Genomic DNA, 18,619 nt, shown 5'->3' with positions numbered 1-18,619 from the left:
TTTTAACTGACACTCCCAGCACTTTGCATAGGGCAGTATGAACTGCTGCCGGGAGACATGCGATGCGGGAACCCGCAGTGGATTCGCAGGGTTCCCGCATGGCAGCAGTGTGAACCGGCCCTTGGTGTTGAAGCTAAAGTAAGGATAATGGCTTTAAAATCCATCAATAGCCACTCCGCTATTCCTGTCCTGGCCGATTCCATTCCCAATTGCTCTTCCTGTTCAGTTTTTAGGACAGAGTTCAGTCCTGTCTGCACTGTTAATAGGAAAAATTAACATGACGGTCAGGTTAGGCTAAGGACAGGTATCAGAGGACAGTTGGATGTTTTATTATTATTATACAGGATTTATATAGCGCCAACAATTTACGCAGCACTTTACAATATAATGTTTAGTACAATCCTGAAGGTCCAGCTTTAGTCATAATGTGAATATTTGGGTCAAATGAGAATTTCCTGTAAAGTGGGAGGTAAGAGCTTGTAAACACCCGCAATTTGTAAAGGAGTAATGACTGGATATGGTTGTCTAACATGTCCTGGGTATTTCCCAACATCTGTCAGAAAAGTGAACCTGTCAGATTAGCTAACGGAAGTGATGTTCTGTCAGCTGCGCATGCATTCCACTGCTACCAGGTTTGCTAATCTGACAAAACACCTGCAGTCAGAAGAAGGCAGCAGCGGACATCTTACTACACCCAGCTACATCTTGAATTTCAGAGTAATTTTAGCAATAAAGTGAGCGTATATAAATACAGTATATTGACATGTGTGATGCTGTTTTGATCTTACATTTTGAAAGAAGCTGGATACCAGCAGTAGGAAGGTGGCGGAGGCCGTGTTGGTACACCCCGCACTGCTCTGCGCTAAACCTTTAAACATCCAAACGGCATCACAGATGTCAATATACTTTATTTATTTATTTATTTATATACGCTCACAATGCATGCGCAGCTGACAGAAAGTCACTTCCATTAGATAATCTGGCGGGTTCGCTATTCTGACAGAGCACCAGGGTGTCTGCAAGTTTCCTGTAGACATGAGAATGTTGCCCAATCCAACCACACAGAATCTGCCTGCCGGGGAAATCCTCTCACATCTCCTTTATACTTTCAATTCAGTCATCAAATCCCTTTGAGCAGCAGAAAAGTTTGCAGCATATCATTATTTTGCTATTTCAGATAGTTTTAGAAGAATATTTATTTGTAAAGTGTAAGTAAAGATTATACTGCTAGTTGGATGACTTATCAGCACAGATGCAGAAATCCTCTTTATTGTGACAGGAAGGTCTGCAATCATTATTATACGGTCTGTCAGATTGTTATCGGAGAACAAAAATTTCTTTGCGCTTAGAGAAAGAGAGGCTTGTGTTGCCTGGAACTGTTTGAATCAGTTTTAAAAAACACAGATTTCATTTCCTGAAAGTTAAGCAATAACAGTGGAGATTTCCTTTCATTGTACAGAGTAAGCAGAAAATAAAACAATGCAGAATCAAAGATAAGAATTCTCATATCGTACGTTGTATGTTTTTGTTTTGTGTAACGTGCCGCTTTTTTTTCTGCCAGTGTCCACCGGGCATGAAACAGCAAGTCCTAATGTTCTACACTAAGCTCCTCGGGAGGATTAAACAACCTTTGCTGCCGCATATTAATGTCCACCGACCAGTACAGGTACATCCAGCAACTCCAACACCTTGTGTTTATCAGTGTACTCGACACCACAGAGCCTGTCACATCAGTTTGCACCAGAGGAGCTTACACTCCAATGTCCACACCACAGTCAACACGCTATTATTATTATTATTATACATTTATATAGCTCTAACATATTCCACCATGCTGTGCAGAGAACGCTGAACCAGTTACATCAGTCTTTGAACCAGAGGAGCTTATACCCTACCACAATTACACACTATTATTATTATTCTTTTATATATAGTTCTGACATATTCCATGGTGCTGTACAGAGAAGATTGCGCAACAGCAGTCTACACCAGAGGAGCTTGCACTCTAATGCCCTACCACAGGCAAACATTTTTATAATGATTATAATACATTTATATAGTTCTGACATTATTCCGCAGTGCTGTACAGAGAATCCTTAGCTATTTAGATTAGTCTCTGCACTAGGGGCGCTTACACTCAAATGTCCCACCACAGTTACACACTGTTATACATTTTTATAGCTCTAACATATTCTACGATGCTGCACAAAGAACGCTGATCTAGTTGCATAAGCCTTTGAACCAGAGGAACTTACACTCTAGTGCCCCTATACAGGCAATCCTTTTTATAATTCTTATAATACAATTATATAGCTCTGACATATTCTGCAGTGCTGTACAGAGAATCATGAGCCATTCACATCAGTCTTTGCACCAGAGGAGCTTACACTTTAATGTCCTATCACAGTCACACACTGTTATACATTTTTATAGCTCTGGCATATGCCACAGTTCTGTACAAAGAACACAGGGAGTCGCAACATCTCTACACCAGAGGAGCTTGCACTTACCCACCACAGTCATACACATATACATTTCGGTAGCTCGGACATATTCCACTATGGAGTACAGATAACTTTTACCTGTTTGTTAGCATCTTAATTTTACTGTTATATCGGACCATTTAGACTTTGACATCAGGTGTATTTTCTCTCTGTAGAAGCTGATCCGTCTGTGCGGGGAGGTGTTGGCCAATCCAACAGAGAACGAAGAGATCCAGTTCTTGTGTATTGTGTGCGCCAAACTAAAACAAGACCCATATCTGGTCAACTTCTTCCTGGAGGTCAGTTCCAGTGTCACCTGTACCATTATTTCTAATATTTGTTGAACTATGAACTGTCTAAAGTGCACTAAATGGTTCATCAACAACATTATGCCATTGTAGGGTGCATAAGGTCCATACAGTAATATCTCAGCAGAAACATGACATGTGTTACATAACCCCCTATGCTTTTCTATTCCATTCTAACAGTCATGCGAGAGCTCTGGCCCTGTTTTTTTACCTTAGGGCAACATTGACTTATGGCATGTTCTCTTAGGTTCCACCATGTGTTTTTCTCTTCAGCTTTCTTTGCTTCTAAGGCCCAAGTAAGCCTGGGAGGAAGGAAGTTGCTGGAAGTACTGCCAAGCAGTGTCAAATTTTTCTATAGGCTGACAACTCATGGACATTATAGAAAACATCAGCATGACCAGATAGGATTGTAGTCCAAGGGGAGGGTGTGACAACATCACTGCAATTTCAGCCACGGCCTTGCAGCTTGTTGGACCTCTCCAGGATATGACATTTACTCAAACGTGACAGGATCAGGACATTTTTCCTGTATGCTATGCGCTGCGCTGTACATCTCAATGCATTAAGATAGCTGGAGTTCAGCCAGTGGACATGTAGCTGCTTCCGCTCTTCTTCACCGTCAGTGTTTCTGACCTGGGAGAAGGGTTAATATTTGCCCAGAGATGGGATTTCAGTTCATCACATAAAACCAGCTTGTTTCAGGGGAAGGGTCTACCACGTCTTAAAGTAGAGCTATAGGCAATACTTTTTTCCCATTTTGGATAGAGTAAAGGAGGGTTATAACCACTGTCATTATGTTTTTTCTTTTTGTACCATCAGTGTCCCATTGGAAAGATTTCCCTTCGCTTCCTGTCCCATAGCCAAAACAGGGAGTAAGAGGAAATCCCTGGGAATTCCTTGGGGCCCCTCAGGTCACCATTGAAAGATTTCCCCAAAATGTGGGATTTTCTTTAACTTTCAGATTTAATGATAATGGTAAACGGGACAAATAGAGAGGATGAATCTCCCTAATGGACACATAGACAGCAATAAAAACCTAATAAGTGTTCTAATCCATCTCCACTCTATCCAAAGCTAATAAAATAATCTTGCTTTTAGTTATACTTTGAATGTAGAAGTCAACAAGATAAAAAAAATGACAGTTCATGTACAGTTAATGATATTAATTAAAAATGGTGTCTTATCTGGTAAAAACTTCTAAATATGTCTTCATTAAGTATATATAGTTTATAAGTTTTGTTAGTTTAGTTATATAACATATAATTAGCTCACATAATATGATGCATGTAATCGTAAAGTTTATATAATTAATACCAATGGGTAAAAAGTGCAGATTACCAACTTTGAACAAATAATTGGTTTTTGAGAAAAATGTTTGGGGGGTTTAGCAGGGGTGAGGTGGGGGGCAGTAAGCAGAAGTTGGGGTGGGGTAATCAGAGGGGAGGCGAGACAAAGGAACTACCAAGCACGATGAACGTTTGTAGTAGGCGCTCCTAACATCTGTTTATTGTATTCTGAATGTTTTTCAGAATAAGGTGAAGCCCCTTCCAACAGTTGGATCTTCAAACAGCCTCGGAGGACTTGTTGGGGGTGGCATTGTGGAAGTACCTGCTAATGACACAGGGCAGTCTCCTCCACTCGACCCCAGTGTTGGAGCAGAGGCAGATGGGATTCAGAATGTACCAGCAGCCCCTGCCAGTGTTAGCTCTACAGATGACGTGGCTGAAAGCGGAGTATCAGCCAAACATGTACAGCAGGACTATAACCTGGTGAATTCCTTACTCAACCTGACCAAGAGCCCGGTGAGTGATAAAACCCACTGAGAGTATTTCCAGAGCCTCGGAGAACATGGTGTTTTATATGCTGTGCGCTCTCATCCCTCAGGACGGCCGGATTGCGGTGAAAGCCTGCGAGGGCCTCATGTTGTTGGTGAGCCTGCCGGAAGCGGCTGCCGCCCAGTGCCTTACACAGAACACCAGTTTATGTGAGCTGCTCACCAACCGGCTGACCTCCTTATACCGTGCTCTGCCTCAGTCTATCGACCCTCTGGATATTGAGACTGTGGAGGGGATTAACTGGGGGTAAAGATGTGCTTTTCTCTACTATTATTTTATTGTGGGCACACAGGCAGATTGTTGTTTTTTTTTACTTTCCTCTATCTCCATTTTCCTCCTTTTCCCTATCTTTTTTTATGGGAACCTCCCTGTCAGGATCTGAAACCAGGGTTTCTACTGTGTCTTGCTGTGGCTCTTCCTACTAAGCCACCTGAAGATCTGGATAGTTCATTGCTTGATCTCTTGGTCAATCTTTATTGATACCCAGTTTCTTGCGGAGTCTTAAATTTCTAGCCCCTCCCCTGAAATTATTATATTATTATTATTATAAAGCATTTATATAGCGCCAATAATGTGCGCAGTGCTTTACAACATGAGGGCTGATAGAACAGTTAAAATACAAATTCAATACTGGAGGAAATAGCCCTGTTCGTTAGAGTTTACAATCTAAAATCCCTATGTAAGCCATGCCTCTATACTTTGGTAGATCATTCTGTCACAATGTGGGATCAGCCTCTGAGTCAAGTAGCTGAAGCAGCAGACAAATTCTTGGTTATAAACAGCCAGGTTCAATACACAAGTAGAGGTAGCTGTATGTGGGCAAGGCAGAAGCACATTCAGAGATCAAGCCAAAGTCATTAGCCAGAGATTAGCCGGATTTGACATGTAGAACGATGAAAAGTAATCAGTAAATCAGCAGCCAAAGTTCAGGAATTATATAGCCATAAATAAAAATGCAGTGTACCACTAGCAACAAAGAACAAGATACTCGCATAAGCACAGTAATTTGGCACATGAGACATGCAGAGGTATGACTTCATTAGTTCAGAGTTTAGCAAGACATTCGATATTGAAGACTGACCAAGAGATTAGGCACAACAATCTATGCAAGAGCTTCAGATGGCTGAATAGGAAGAGCCATTGCCTGGCACAGCAAAAACCCTGGGCTTGGATCTTGGCACTCCCTCTCTCCAATATTATATATATATATAATATATATATATATATATATATATATATATATATATATATTGATAAGAAACGTCTGGATCTAAGCTGCACACGCCGCAGAAAGAAAACTGCAACAATGTGTTCAACAAACTGATCTCTAATTGTATTGTAGCTCCAAATGATTCTCACTGATCACTTAATTGTTAGTGACCTTGTGAAAAGAATGTTCACACGGGTCCATCAGCTTCAAAAGATTTACACCACTTCACCTTGCAGTCTAGCTCTTTTTGCTATAAAATACAAAAGAAGAGAGAACAGTGCACCAGCATAGTGTTGAAACATCCAGATAAAAAAAAGTGTATAAAACCTTCTACATAGGGCATATAGGCAGACGGTTCTGACTCTTGATGCAGCCGCTCATGGTCATCAGTGCTAAGAACAGGCAGGGTAAGGATCCTGGGCCTGAGGCTTAAGTCACCTCTCATGAACTTTTGTTGGCTATTCTCATGGTGGAGGTTGTCAGAAGGCTCCACACTGCCCCTTTGTCTATCAGTGGCAACAGTCACTGGTGACATGTTTTGGTGACATTCCCCTTAAGCTCAGATTGTCCTATATACTTGGTTTTATACATGTGAGTGCAATGTGATTGGACAGTACAGGAGAAGTAGCAGGCTGATGAGCAGATTTCTCTCTCACTCTGATTTCTCCTATCAGCATGTTCTTTATTAGCACATGAGCACTGCAGCACAACAAACTGACTCCATGCTTACACTGATAATTGGGGTGGGGAAGGAGGTGGTGTGAGCTAATGGAGCCAGAAATTAGAATGTCGGTCCCATTGGAACACAGATTCACCTGTTGCAGGAAGCACTGTGGATATGTTTCCTGCTGGGTATGTCAGTTGTGGATGGTGCTGGTCTATGCTGGCTGCAGTGATCATCAGTTGATGGTTGGCTGTTTCTGCAACAGGTTTAAAGTATAACTAAAGGCAAAAAGTTTTTTAGTTTTGGATAAAATGGAGATAGATTAGAACACCTCTCGGTTCAGATTGCTGTCTGCGCACCCGTTAAAGTGGAGCTTCACCCAAGAAGGGACATTCTGCCTATTTGCACCCTGGTTTTGACAGGTACTCGCTCCTACTTCTGGCTCAGATCGCTGCGGCGGGCTGAGCAGGAATTTTGCCCCCCCCCAGCCCCCCCCCCCCACAGTCTTCTAGGACACATCACAGATCCCAGAAGACTACAGAGCCATTTACAAGGGGACTCACGCATGCACAGTAGGAAACCGGCTATGAAGTAAGGAAACTTCGGACTTCCCTTACTTCAGATGGCTGCGCCTACACCAAAAGCCGATTAAACAATCGGCTCGGGTGAGAACATCGCTGGATCCCTGGACAGGCAAGTGTCCTTATGCTAAAAGTCAGCAGCTACAGTATTTGTAGCTGCTTACCTTTAATTTTTTTGAGGGAGGCTGGAGCTCCACTGTAAACAGATTCACCCCCTCTACTTGTCCTGTTTACTATTATCATTGAAAGTGAACGTAAAAGAAAATCACAAATTTTGTGTCGTCTCCAAAAAAGTAATAGTGGGGGAGTCTTCCAATGGGGACACTAGTTTCGGTGACCTGGGGGTCCCCAGGGAATTCTCTTCCTCTGCAGGGATTTCCTTTCACTTCCATTTTGGCTATGGGACAGGAAGAGAAGCAAAATCTCTGCACCGATGGTGGAAAAAAATCTGATAGGGGTTATAACCCTACTTTATTCTATTTAAAATGGAAAAAAAAAAAGTTTTGCCTATAGTTCTACTTTAAATATTGTGTACACTGACCATTCTCTTCTCTCCCCTCCCCAGCCTAGATTCATACAATGTTAAGGAAGATGCTTCAGCCTTTCCAGGGAAGAGAGCGCTCATCTCCTTCTTGTCCTGGTTCGACTATTGTGACCAGCTCATTAAAGAAGCTCAGAGGGTGAGAGAAGACTTTATTCTATCGTATGCATTGGGAACCGTTCCCTATCTCCAGCCTTACTCAGCAAAGAAGCCCTCAGCAACCAGTCAGAGTTGGTCTTTTCACTGACTCTGATACAAACAATACAGTCACACACATAAATAAATACATTTATTGAGGTGCTGTGAACGGGAGTCATGTGTGCATCTTCTAATGCCGGCCATACACGGTTCGAATTTTGAAAGAACTTTCTTTCGAAAATCGTATCAAAAAATTTTCGTATGAATTTCGCACCATTAGTGGGCTGCAGCAATGGCCAATTTTCGTGCAGCAAGCAAATTTGAGGAATCGGACATGTTGGAAATTTTTTGAAAAACAAACGATTTTCTAATCAATGATGGGAGAATAGTGCAAGAAATGTAATAAGAAAAGAAAATTTACGGAGAGAAAAGAAGATTCCCAGCCACGAAAATTCTTTTCTGTAGCAACATGAGGTGAAATTGAAGGCTTGGTCGGCCGAATTTCGAAAATCAATGGTGGCATCATCGGATCAAAAAAAAAAAACAAACTTTCTGATTTTGAAAAGAAAATTCGTTCGAAATTCGACCATGTATGGCCTGCTTTAGATTTGCAGCTTTTTGTCAAGAATTTGTACACGACAGCCATGTATAGGCCGGCAGACTAGGAAAGCAGTAAGTGGGAGGAATAATGCTGACTTTTAGGAAATATTTTCAAACAAATCCAGGAAAACAAAGCCTAAACAGGAGGATGAGGTTTTATATGCTTGAGTTATCAAAACCTGAAAGTAAGGCTGTTACAGTTTGTTGTTGTGTTTTCAATATGCTTTAATACTACTTGTGAGTGTACCTGAGTGATGTTAATATGTCACGTTTCAAGGAATTTCTCCTTTGTCTCCTTTAAGATGGCAGCTGCCACAATGGCCAAGTCTGTGCGGGAGAGATTCTTGGTTGGTGTGATGGAGCCTCAATTGATGCACACGTGAGTACTGACTTTTATTTTCAGTTAATTTTCTTTTGGCTCTCTATACAGTGATTAATCAAAGCCTGTCATCGCCATCCTTCTCCTCCAGGTCAGAGATTGGTATTCTTACAGCCACGTCGCTCCTGCACAGGATAGTGCGGCAGGTCACATCTGATGCCCTTCTGGAACAGATTGTCTATTTTCTGCTGGGTGAGGATCGAGATCCTGAGACACTGAGCGGGATCCAAAAAATTCCACTCCGCCATCGTCTGATAGAACACTGCAACCATATCTCTGATGAGGTGAGAGTGATCCTTCCTTTCCTGGGTGATCGGTTTCCATGTTAGATGCTGATGGTCTTGTATAGTAGATCAGTTTTATTATTATTATTTTTTTTTTTTAAGGGGTCATTTTTTTTAACATTTTCTTAGTTATACAAAACAAGCAAATACATATGGTAAATGAAGATAATAAATCCTCAAGTCACAGTACATTGTGTTAAGTAACATTTTGTGAATCAATGTCCAGGACTTCTATTGTAACCAGAACATGTAGTGCACCTTCTAGCTCCAGCAAAGAAAAAAAAGGGGATGGAACATAAACTGGTGAAAAATCATAAGATATCGTATGCACATATTAGCAATCTGAATACTCAGTATGAAGGCAGTACTGCACAAGTATAAACTCCAGTGGATACGGAGCAAAAAGACCATTATAACACATGGTATGAAAGCCCGCTCATAATACAATTAGCTGTAAATGCACATTGAATATTTCACTCTATGGCAGTGGTTCTCATCTCCATTCCTCAGGACCCACTAACAGGCCAAGTTTGCAAGATATCTGAAATACATCCCAGGTGATATAATTTGCTGCTCAGTGATTGCAGTATTCTAGTCTGCAGCTCCTCAAGGTAATACTTAAAATCTGGTCTGTTAGTGGGTCCTGAGGACCGGAGTTGAGAACCACTGCTCTATGGTAATGGACATTGTTGACATCCATACTGACCACATTTTTTTGAATTTATTCAGACAGGCACTAGGAACGTCACTAGGAACGTCACTTTATATAGAGGCAAAGCCTTATTTATAAAAAATCTATCCAGAATTGGATGGTGGGAGGATCTACCTATTTTCCATTTCAAAGACAAAGCTTTTTTAGCATAAAAGAATAGAAAACAGAATAATATGTTCTGTAAACCATGCAGCTCCACCTAAAAGACAGTGGATTGGGGTACAAATATTGTCAAGAAATATTTCTTGGAAATAAAGGTAAATTTACCTTTTATGACTTATAATAATCATGCAAAGGTATCCTGGGAGTGCTGGTGACTTCTCAATCTTTATCTGTGGTTGCACACAGCACCATTTTTGTTGTATTATATTTTTTAGTAAATTTCACCCCAGTATCTCTCTTCCCTGCAGATCAGTATTATGACACTTCGACTGTTTGAGCACCTTCTACAGAAACCCAGTGAGCACATCCTCTATAACCTGGTCCTTCGGAATCTGGAAGAAAGAAACTATACAGAGTACAAACCGCCCTGTCCAGAAGATAAAGACATCGTGGAGAATGGGCAGATCGCTGGAGCTGTGTATGTCACTGTCAGATCATGGTATAGCTTCAGTGGTCCTCTGTGGGGTCTGAGGATAAAAGCTATACATTTTATTTTATTTTTCTGTTAAATGATCTTTATACTTAAATGCTGGTGCCCACATTAGTTAATGCTCACCTTGCCATCACACCCCTTTCACTTTGTATGCCTTAGAGAAACCCTATGTAAATTTCAAGTCACACTGGGGTTGATTTACCAAAAACTAAAGTGTGCAAAATCTGGTGCAGCTGTGCAGGGTAGCCAGTCAGCTTCTAACTTTAGCTTGTTCAATTAACTACTTAAGGACCGGAAGATTTTCCCCCCTTAATGACCAAGCCATTTTTTGTGATACGGTACTGCGTCGCTTTAACTGACAATTGCGGGGTCGTGCGACGACTTGCCCAAACAAAATTGATGTCCTTTTTATTACCACCAATAGAGCTTTCTTTTGGTGGTATTTGATCACCTCTGCGGTTTTTATTTTTTGTGCTATAAGCAAAAAAAATTGAAAACAAAACATTTTTTGCTATAATAAATATCCCCCCAATAAATGTAAAAAAAAAAAAAAATTTCTTCATCAGTTTAGGCTAATATGTATTCTTCCACTTATTTTTGATAAACAAAAATCACAATAAGCGTATATTGATTGGTTTGCACAAAAGTTATAGCGTCTACAAAATAGAGGATAGATTTATGGCATTTTTATTTTTACTAGTAATGGTGGCGATCAGTGATTTTTAGCGGGATTGCGGCGGACAGATCTGACACCTGACTTTTTGGGAACCAGTGACATTACAGTAATCAGTGCTAAAAATGTGCGCTGTTATTGTACTAATGACACTGGCAGGGAAGGGGTTAACACTAGGGGCGATTAAGGGGTTAAATGTGTTCCCTCAGTGTGTTTACTAACTGTATGGGGGGCTGTGTGACTAGGAAAATACACAGATACGTCTTCCTGCATAGCAGAAAGACAGTATCTGTGTGATCTCCCCTGTCAGAACAGAGATTTGCCTTGTTTACACAGGCAAATCCCTGTTCTGTCACTGCGGGGCATGATCGCGGGTGGCCGATGGACATCGAGTCTGCCCTACCCGCTGATTGGCTGGCCAGAGCACGCCCACAAATTGCCATGTATGAGCTGGCGTACAATGACAGCGATTCACAGGAAGCAGGCACATTGCGGCAGTACAACTGCAGCAGCTGGTCCTTAAGAGGTGGTTAAGCTTTGACCAAAAAAAAAAAAAAACCTGGAAGCTGATTGGTTCCTATGCAGAACTACACAAGATTTTGCGCACTCCAGTTTTAGTAAAGCAACCCCACTGTTCAGAGCATTCAAAGGGCAGCAAACGCTCTCTGCCCCATGTGACAGGGCTTGGGCCTGGCTATTGGTCACTGAGGCATCCAGTGCTGTGATGTGGTAGAGATAGGAAAGAGTTACATGTCCCCCATACCCAAAAACATAAAGTATTTCTCTTCTTTTGAAGTGGAATTTATTGTATCTTTCTTCATGGTTGCAGAGATTTGGAAGAAGACCCAATTTTTACCGACATGTCCCCTGAAAATACACTGTCCAAGGAGTGGCTGAGCTCCTCACCTCCTGTCACCCCCGACCACCAGAAGAATGATGGGAAGACAGAGGTACACAAGATTGTCAATAGGTGAGTCCTCCAACATCACCCAGATCACTCCCCCTGCCACACTAGAAGGAAATAATTGGCAAATAATGGCAATAAATGGCAAATAATGCCACTGCCACTAGTGGATTGGCCAGCCACCACACTCCCTCCTGTTCACCAGCTCTCCAACTTGCTGAGCTGTGTTTTAGGGCCCTTTCACACTGATCAGTTTTTCTTCCATTTTTGCATTACCAAAAGCGGAAGAAAAATGCATGACCATTAAATCCTATAGAACTCTTCACACCTGTTAGTTGTGGGTCAGTTGCGCTTTTAAAAGTCCTGTATGCTGCATGTTTGGTGCAGTGAAGCAACACAAATAGAAATGAATGGAAAACACTGCGGTTGCTTTTTTGGCGTCATGTCCTTTTTTTCACAGGTGAAAAATGCATCGGTAACGTGCCAAAAATGTTTTTTTTTTTTGCTATGGAGAAGTGTGAAAGCAGCTTTACACCACAATGCATAACCATGAGCTTTATGCATTTTAGCACAAGAGGTATTAAGGTTAATTTTCCCATGTAATGTGCTGGTTTAAATAAAGTCTGGTGCTCTGCCCTGTTAGTGGACTCTATTTCTGTATGTGCATTGAAACAAGGACATTGTATGAGATCTGTTTCTGAAAGAAAAAAATTTCAGTGTAGGAGAAGGGAATGTTAGACAAGGAGGCCCATAGGGGAGCTCTTCTGGAAGGATACACACAGTATGTTTATGATTGAGCACTAGTACTGACTACTGTTTATAGCATCCTCTGCCTGAATATCAGTCTGCTTAGTACTTTTGAGTCCATTTAACAATCTGCCATTTCACCCAGCCCTGAAACGTGCTGGTATTTTGCCCTGCTTGTTGTAACCAGTTGAGCAATAAATACTTTGGACTCCTAAGAATTTTTCATTTGACCTATTACACACAGCCTTCCCATGTGACAGTGCTGTCTGGCCCAGTGTTAACGTTGAGTCACAATTTCCTTTAGGGGTAGGGAGGATAGGCTGAGTTGAGGTAGGGCTTTAAGGTGAATGGGTAGTTTGGTTCTTGGTTTCCTCAAATGGCTGCTTTTTCGCTAATGTATTTAATTAGTAGTTTACAGGTTGAATTACACCATAAAATTTCCTCTTTGTGTCCTGCAGCTTTCTCTGTCTGGTCCCTGATGAAGCCAAGTCCTCTTACCATGTGGAGGGCACCGGCTATGACACTTACCTCAGGGACGCACACAGACAGGTAGGTCAGGACTCCTCTCCTTATCCTGCAGCCACCAATATCTCCATCTCTATATTAACCCATCAACAGCAGTGTGATGACATTTTCCATTATTTTTTTGTTTAGTTCCGGGATTACTGTGCAATATGCCTGCGCTGGGATTGGCCTGGTTTAGCAAAGGCCATTGAGAAGTGCAATTTAGAGGCTCCATTCTTCGAGGGACATTTCCTGAAAGTCTTGTTTGACAGAATGGGCAGGATACTAGACCAGGTACAATCTCAACCCACTGTAAAAGTACTGAAAAGTTTAATCTGATTTTGACAGACCGGATTAGTATAATACAATGGCCATAAAAGTTACCCGTCCAGTGCAACACTAAGACCCTGCCTGCAGTGCTCCAAAGTATGCACCTTTTGGTACCCCACCTGACTGTTTAAAGTGGACCTAAATTTTGAGTCTAATTCTGCTTTAAAAAGACTGTTACTAAAGTAAAACACAGTGCTGCAGGTATGAATTGCAGGGACATTGAGGGGCACAATACATACAGCAGCTTCCCAATCCTTCTTCTCACTGCTGAATCCCAGCCAATTCTGCTACGCAACACCTCAACACTTTCGGATAGTACTTCTAAGCACTGCTCCTTAACTTTCCTATTGGTTCATCACTGTGATAGGCAGCCCCATTAGCCAATAAGAATATGCAAGAGGCAGGAACTTGCAGGAAATCTTTGGTGCAGTCAGAAAGTGTTGAAACATTAACAATCAGAATGGCCAAGCATTTGGCTATGACAGGAGGGCATGGGTTCCTGCTAGTGTTGATCTGGGCACGTGCTGCAGGAAGAGAAGACTGCTTCCAAGGTGGGGATTCTGTGTCTGAAATGCCTGTTTAGCAGCAAGCCTGGTGTCCTTTGCAACTGACTTTTTAATCAATATGTAGGGATTAGTAAACATAAAGAATAAGTACTGTTTGTTAAAGAGACACTGTCCCTGCCTATATAAGGTAAAGTGACAGTGTCTGTGTAAGGGGGCCACCTCAAAGTCACTGATGCTCACCTGTGCAGAAATTTCTTTCTGATCCTTTCTCTGCCTCAGCTGGGGCAGAATTCCAGATATAGCGTAATATGTCACTTCTTCCTGTGTCTGAATGGCCACTAGGCTCAAGCATTAATTCATGACAGAGGGGTGAGGTCATCACTCCCTCTCAACTCAGATATCAGCCAAATTTAATGTTGGCAGGAGTGCCAAGAATGCTGGAGAGGGGGAGTGTCATTGGGTTCGGGTATATAAAAGTTTCTTGTACTGTACAAGACCATTCTAAAAAAAATCTTTATACGTTGTCAGAATGAGCTATAAAGATTTTGCTGGGCTGCTTTTCAATGTAGACAAAATATAGATGATTGCGGAATAAATCACTTATACTGGATTTAAAATCGTTGTGCCTGAATGGGTTTCCTCCAGGTGCTCTTTTTTCCTCCCACACTGAGGGGATGCTGGTAGGTTAATTGGCTCCTGTCTAAATTGGCCCTAGTATGTGTATGAATGTGAGTTACCTTAGATTGTAAGCTCCTTGAGGGCAGGGTTGACAGCGTTATACCTGTAGTACCTGTAATAAATGCATTTGTCATGATTTTTCCCATGATTTATAATTAGGTCCTTGATTTGTAAACATATATGAAAACTCACATGGTGACTTTAGAGAAAACTCAAGGCTAGGTGTTTTTTTTTTTTTTTATATATAATTGTCTTTAGTTTGTTAGATGATCTGTGGAAAAAAAAATTAAAAAAAATGAAGACATATGGAAGTTGCTATATGGACTTGTTTTTGAAAGTGCCTCCTCTGGTGCTTTCATGCTCATCGTTGCTTACCTGTAACAATCACACATCAAATATTGGGATTATCCTGCACACTTATTTCAGGGTACTGACTCACTCAATAACAAAGCAAATATGGGGATAACTGTCCTGTATGCTGCACATTTTAAAATCAATCATTAACAAGCTAGCATGTCTTTCTTGATGGGTCCAGGTTTGAGTCTGTCAAGAATGTAAAATAAAATCTTATATTTTTTGCGTATGGATAATTTTTATGTGTGTTTATTTTCCTGCAGCCCTATGATGTGAATTTGCAGGTTACTTCAGTGTTGTCCAAACTGTCCCTCTTCCCTCATCCCCACATCCACGAGTTCTTGCTGGACCCCTACGTCAACCTGGCCCCTGGGTGCCGCTCCCTCTTCTCCGTCATTGTCAGGGTGAGTGCTGTCACCCCTTGTGGGTGTTATACTGACATCAGCCTGATTTTTTTCTGTCTCTTGGGGTAGCCAGCCCCTATGAGAGTTGTTTATACAGGAGTCCTCATAGTATTTCAGGTTTAACATTGACGTCAAGCAGATTTATTGCATTTCCAGCACCAAATAAACACAAGCAGCTTTTCCACAAGTCTTTTCAGTCAAGTAACTTTCTAACTGTGTAATCAACCTTATGTTTATTTCCCCAAAACAATAGCTTTGTACTTACAAGGCTGCTACCGTGTAGTCTCTCTGTAGACCAACAGAAACTGTGTCTTTCAGAGGCTGTACATCAAAATTATTGCTAGTTTTCATTGTTGTTCTGCTGTGCAATTGGGGGGGGGGGGGGGAGAGAATCAACAAAACTTAATTTCAAGCTAATTGAACTGTTTGTGACAACAAACACTTGCAAATACATTTCTAAATTCTGAATTTATAATATTTTAATTCTGAATTTATAATAATTTTGATAGAAAAACATTCTATAAATGTTTGACACCAAAAACTTGCAAATACATTTGACAATTCTGAATTCTTCTGTAAAAATCGATACAAAAATTGATTCAATGAGGTCAGCATATTTAGTTCAGAGCCATTAATGCTTAAAGCTCCATTCACACTTGTGCGACTTCAAAGTTGCATAACAAGTCATTCCCCTTGTTTTCCAATGATAACCATTCATATATGCACGACTTTTGGTCCAACTTTCATGCAGCTTGAGGGCCATAGACTTCAATGTTAACCCTCAGACGTTGCATGAAAGTTGTACCTGAATGTTATACAATGCAAATTGTGTGCAACAGTTGTCCATTATCACTGGTCAAAGTCATATCCAAGTTGCACTGATCCAAATTTGCGTCAAAGTTGCACCCTAAAGTCAGCGCAACTTTGGAGTAGTACAAATGTGAATGGAGCCTTAATGCTGGTTGTATGCATATATATGTGGCAGCATGGCGGTGGGTTTTATGCCATGCTGATACATGTATGCTTACTTCTGGGATCGCTGTTTGTGTCAGGAGCAAGTTCAGTCACATACCCCCAGCACTGCAACCACGCTGTCACCAACAGCTCCGGTCACTTAGAAATGCTCAGGAACTGGTAAGGTGGGGTGGGCTGGTGATCACTGCGGCAGCCAGTCACAGTGATCACATGATCAGGAAGGCCAGAAAAGGCCTTTTGAGTTTAGATCTCATTAAAGGGCTGGTGGGAGTCGGTAGGGTTGGATTAATAGTGTCCTAAAAAGATGGGTCTCAAACAATTCACTGTTTCCAAAAAATGTAACTCTGGCCCCGTCCTGCTGAGTTTACATTTGTTTCAGGACAGGGAATGGAAAGTGTAAGGTGACACGCTCTCTACTTGCTGACAATAAATTTATGAGACCAACAGACTTGTAATTAGTAAACCTTGTGTTGTCTATTCTGTTCCTAGGTGGTGGGAGATCTGATGGTGAGAATTCAGCGGATCCCAGACTTCACCCCAAAACTCCTGCTTGTAAGGAAGAGGTTACTGGGGTTCGAACCAGATGGGCCAATGTAAGCTACACGCGTATATATTCCATTTCATGTTCAATCAGTAAGATTCTGTGATATACACTTGCATTGCTCTCTGAAGAGAGCATTTAACAGGCGGTGAGGAGGCATTCTTTTGGCTGTTCACCATCATGCTCAGGAGTTTCTTACTAATGTAAAATGATTAGCAGTTACATTTTTAAAGAAATATACTCTATACCTCCATGCTCGTGTGTTTGGTTGAACTTTAGCTGCTTTTTTCAGTACATCTTTACCTTGCTTTCGCTCTCCCGCTTTGCAGTTTTCACTCTTCCTCCCCTTCCCACCACCTCTCCCACTCTCTCCCCCTTTTCCTGTCTTCCCCTTCTATCCTCTCTCCTCTCTTTCTATCATTCACTCACTCTTCTTCTTCTTTCAGAGTTGACCACATGACCCTATTAGAAGGAGTGATTGTCCTGGAGGAGTTTTGTAAGGAACTAGCGGCCATCGCCTTTGTCAAGTATCACAGTTCTGCTACCCCTTGATGTCTTCACCACCCTCCGATGATGTCACAACTACGAGACCAAATCTGTTTTTATTTGTTTTTAATCATTGTGCAAGGACCAAAACTTGGAAAGAAGGGAATATTGACAAAGTTTGTAGAGGGGCCCAGTGCATAGTCACTGCTCTCTCCTCCCACGTGGACCTGAAGACGCGTGACTAAGGGAAAAGCTGTCCCTCATTGTCCAGGAGACGCTTTAATGATGAATTCTTCCGTTACAATTGAGTGTTTTACAGAACTTTAATCGTGCCGGGATTTCTCCTGTCTGATGTCTGGCTTCTGCACATAAAAAAAAAATGTGTTATTTTAATTTCCTTGGAATTACCTTTAAACCTGACTTTGCTGACGTAGTGGAAGGGGTTAATTCCGATGACGTTTACATTACAGCGTGGTAAATTGAGTGAGCAATATTACCACATTCAGTCGTTAAAACTTTTACTTTGTTTTAAGGGGCGCAGAGCCTGGAGCTGTTGGCTTTAAGTCATCACTTTGCAAAAAAAGTTTTAAAAATGCATATTTTATAATTAAAAACACGCCAACAAACCTCTCCACCCATATAAAATCTTTGTATAGAAGCGTGTTTTGCTGTATTTTACAACCACCACTGCAGCCTTGCTGTTCTGCAACAGCGAAAACACATTCTGCCGCAGTGGATAGAATGGACTCCATAGTAACCACTTGGTCCACCGCCATTTTATACCCCGTGAGAGAGCACAGCTGGACTGCATTCTACATAACCTGCTCTGGTGCCCAATTTTGTCGCTAATGTGCTGCTAGATTCTATACTGCCACCTGATTTTTTTTTTTTTTTTTTTTTTTTTTTTTACTATTTTAAGTCACTTTTCTTTTATTTTTTTATTAATGTTGCAAATGTCTTTTTTTTTTGCAAGGCTTGTAAAAAGATAATATATTTCAGGAGGGGATTTGAAACAGATGTCAGAAACAGTGTCTTATTTTATCATTATATTCTGTATATATGTAGCGTATGAATTGTATTATACATGCATATAAAGCTTTTCCCTTGAAGGCGGTCATTCAGATCAAGATGTGTGCTCTAATTTCCTTACTCTAAGCATTTGCTTTGTCCTAAAGGATAAGTTCACT

At 41.3% G+C, this 18,619-nt stretch overlaps 1 protein-coding gene across 2 annotated transcripts in view; it reads left to right on the top strand.

The window, feature by feature from the left end:
• The window catches only part of LOC141105749 (FHF complex subunit HOOK interacting protein 2A), a 93,615-nt gene extending 75,056 nt beyond the window's left edge, over nt 1–18,559 (top strand). For both annotated transcript variants that reach the window (XM_073595830.1, XM_073595829.1), the window contains 14 exons: nt 1,562–1,666; nt 2,660–2,782; nt 4,321–4,593; nt 4,676–4,872; nt 7,647–7,761; nt 8,663–8,739; nt 8,831–9,023; nt 10,146–10,315; nt 11,833–11,973; nt 13,113–13,203; nt 13,309–13,452; nt 15,290–15,430; nt 16,895–16,998; nt 17,393–18,559. In XM_073595830.1, coding sequence (XP_073451931.1) covers nt 1,562–1,666; nt 2,660–2,782; nt 4,321–4,593; nt 4,676–4,872; nt 7,647–7,761; nt 8,663–8,739; nt 8,831–9,023; nt 10,146–10,315; nt 11,833–11,973; nt 13,113–13,203; nt 13,309–13,452; nt 15,290–15,430; nt 16,895–16,998; nt 17,393–17,498 — 1,980 coding nt within the window. In that variant the 3' untranslated portion in view covers nt 17,499–18,559. The remainder of the gene's footprint in view (nt 1–1,561; nt 1,667–2,659; nt 2,783–4,320; nt 4,594–4,675; nt 4,873–7,646; nt 7,762–8,662; nt 8,740–8,830; nt 9,024–10,145; nt 10,316–11,832; nt 11,974–13,112; nt 13,204–13,308; nt 13,453–15,289; nt 15,431–16,894; nt 16,999–17,392) is intronic.
• Nucleotides 18,560–18,619: the final 60 nt, after the last annotated feature.

This window comes from Aquarana catesbeiana, linkage group LG08 (assembly GCF_042186555.1).
Source record: "Aquarana catesbeiana isolate 2022-GZ linkage group LG08, ASM4218655v1, whole genome shotgun sequence".
NCBI classification, from domain to species: domain Eukaryota; kingdom Metazoa; phylum Chordata; class Amphibia; order Anura; family Ranidae; genus Aquarana; species Aquarana catesbeiana.
Note: the sequence above shows the minus strand (reverse complement) of the source record. Positions and strands in the feature narration are given on the sequence as shown.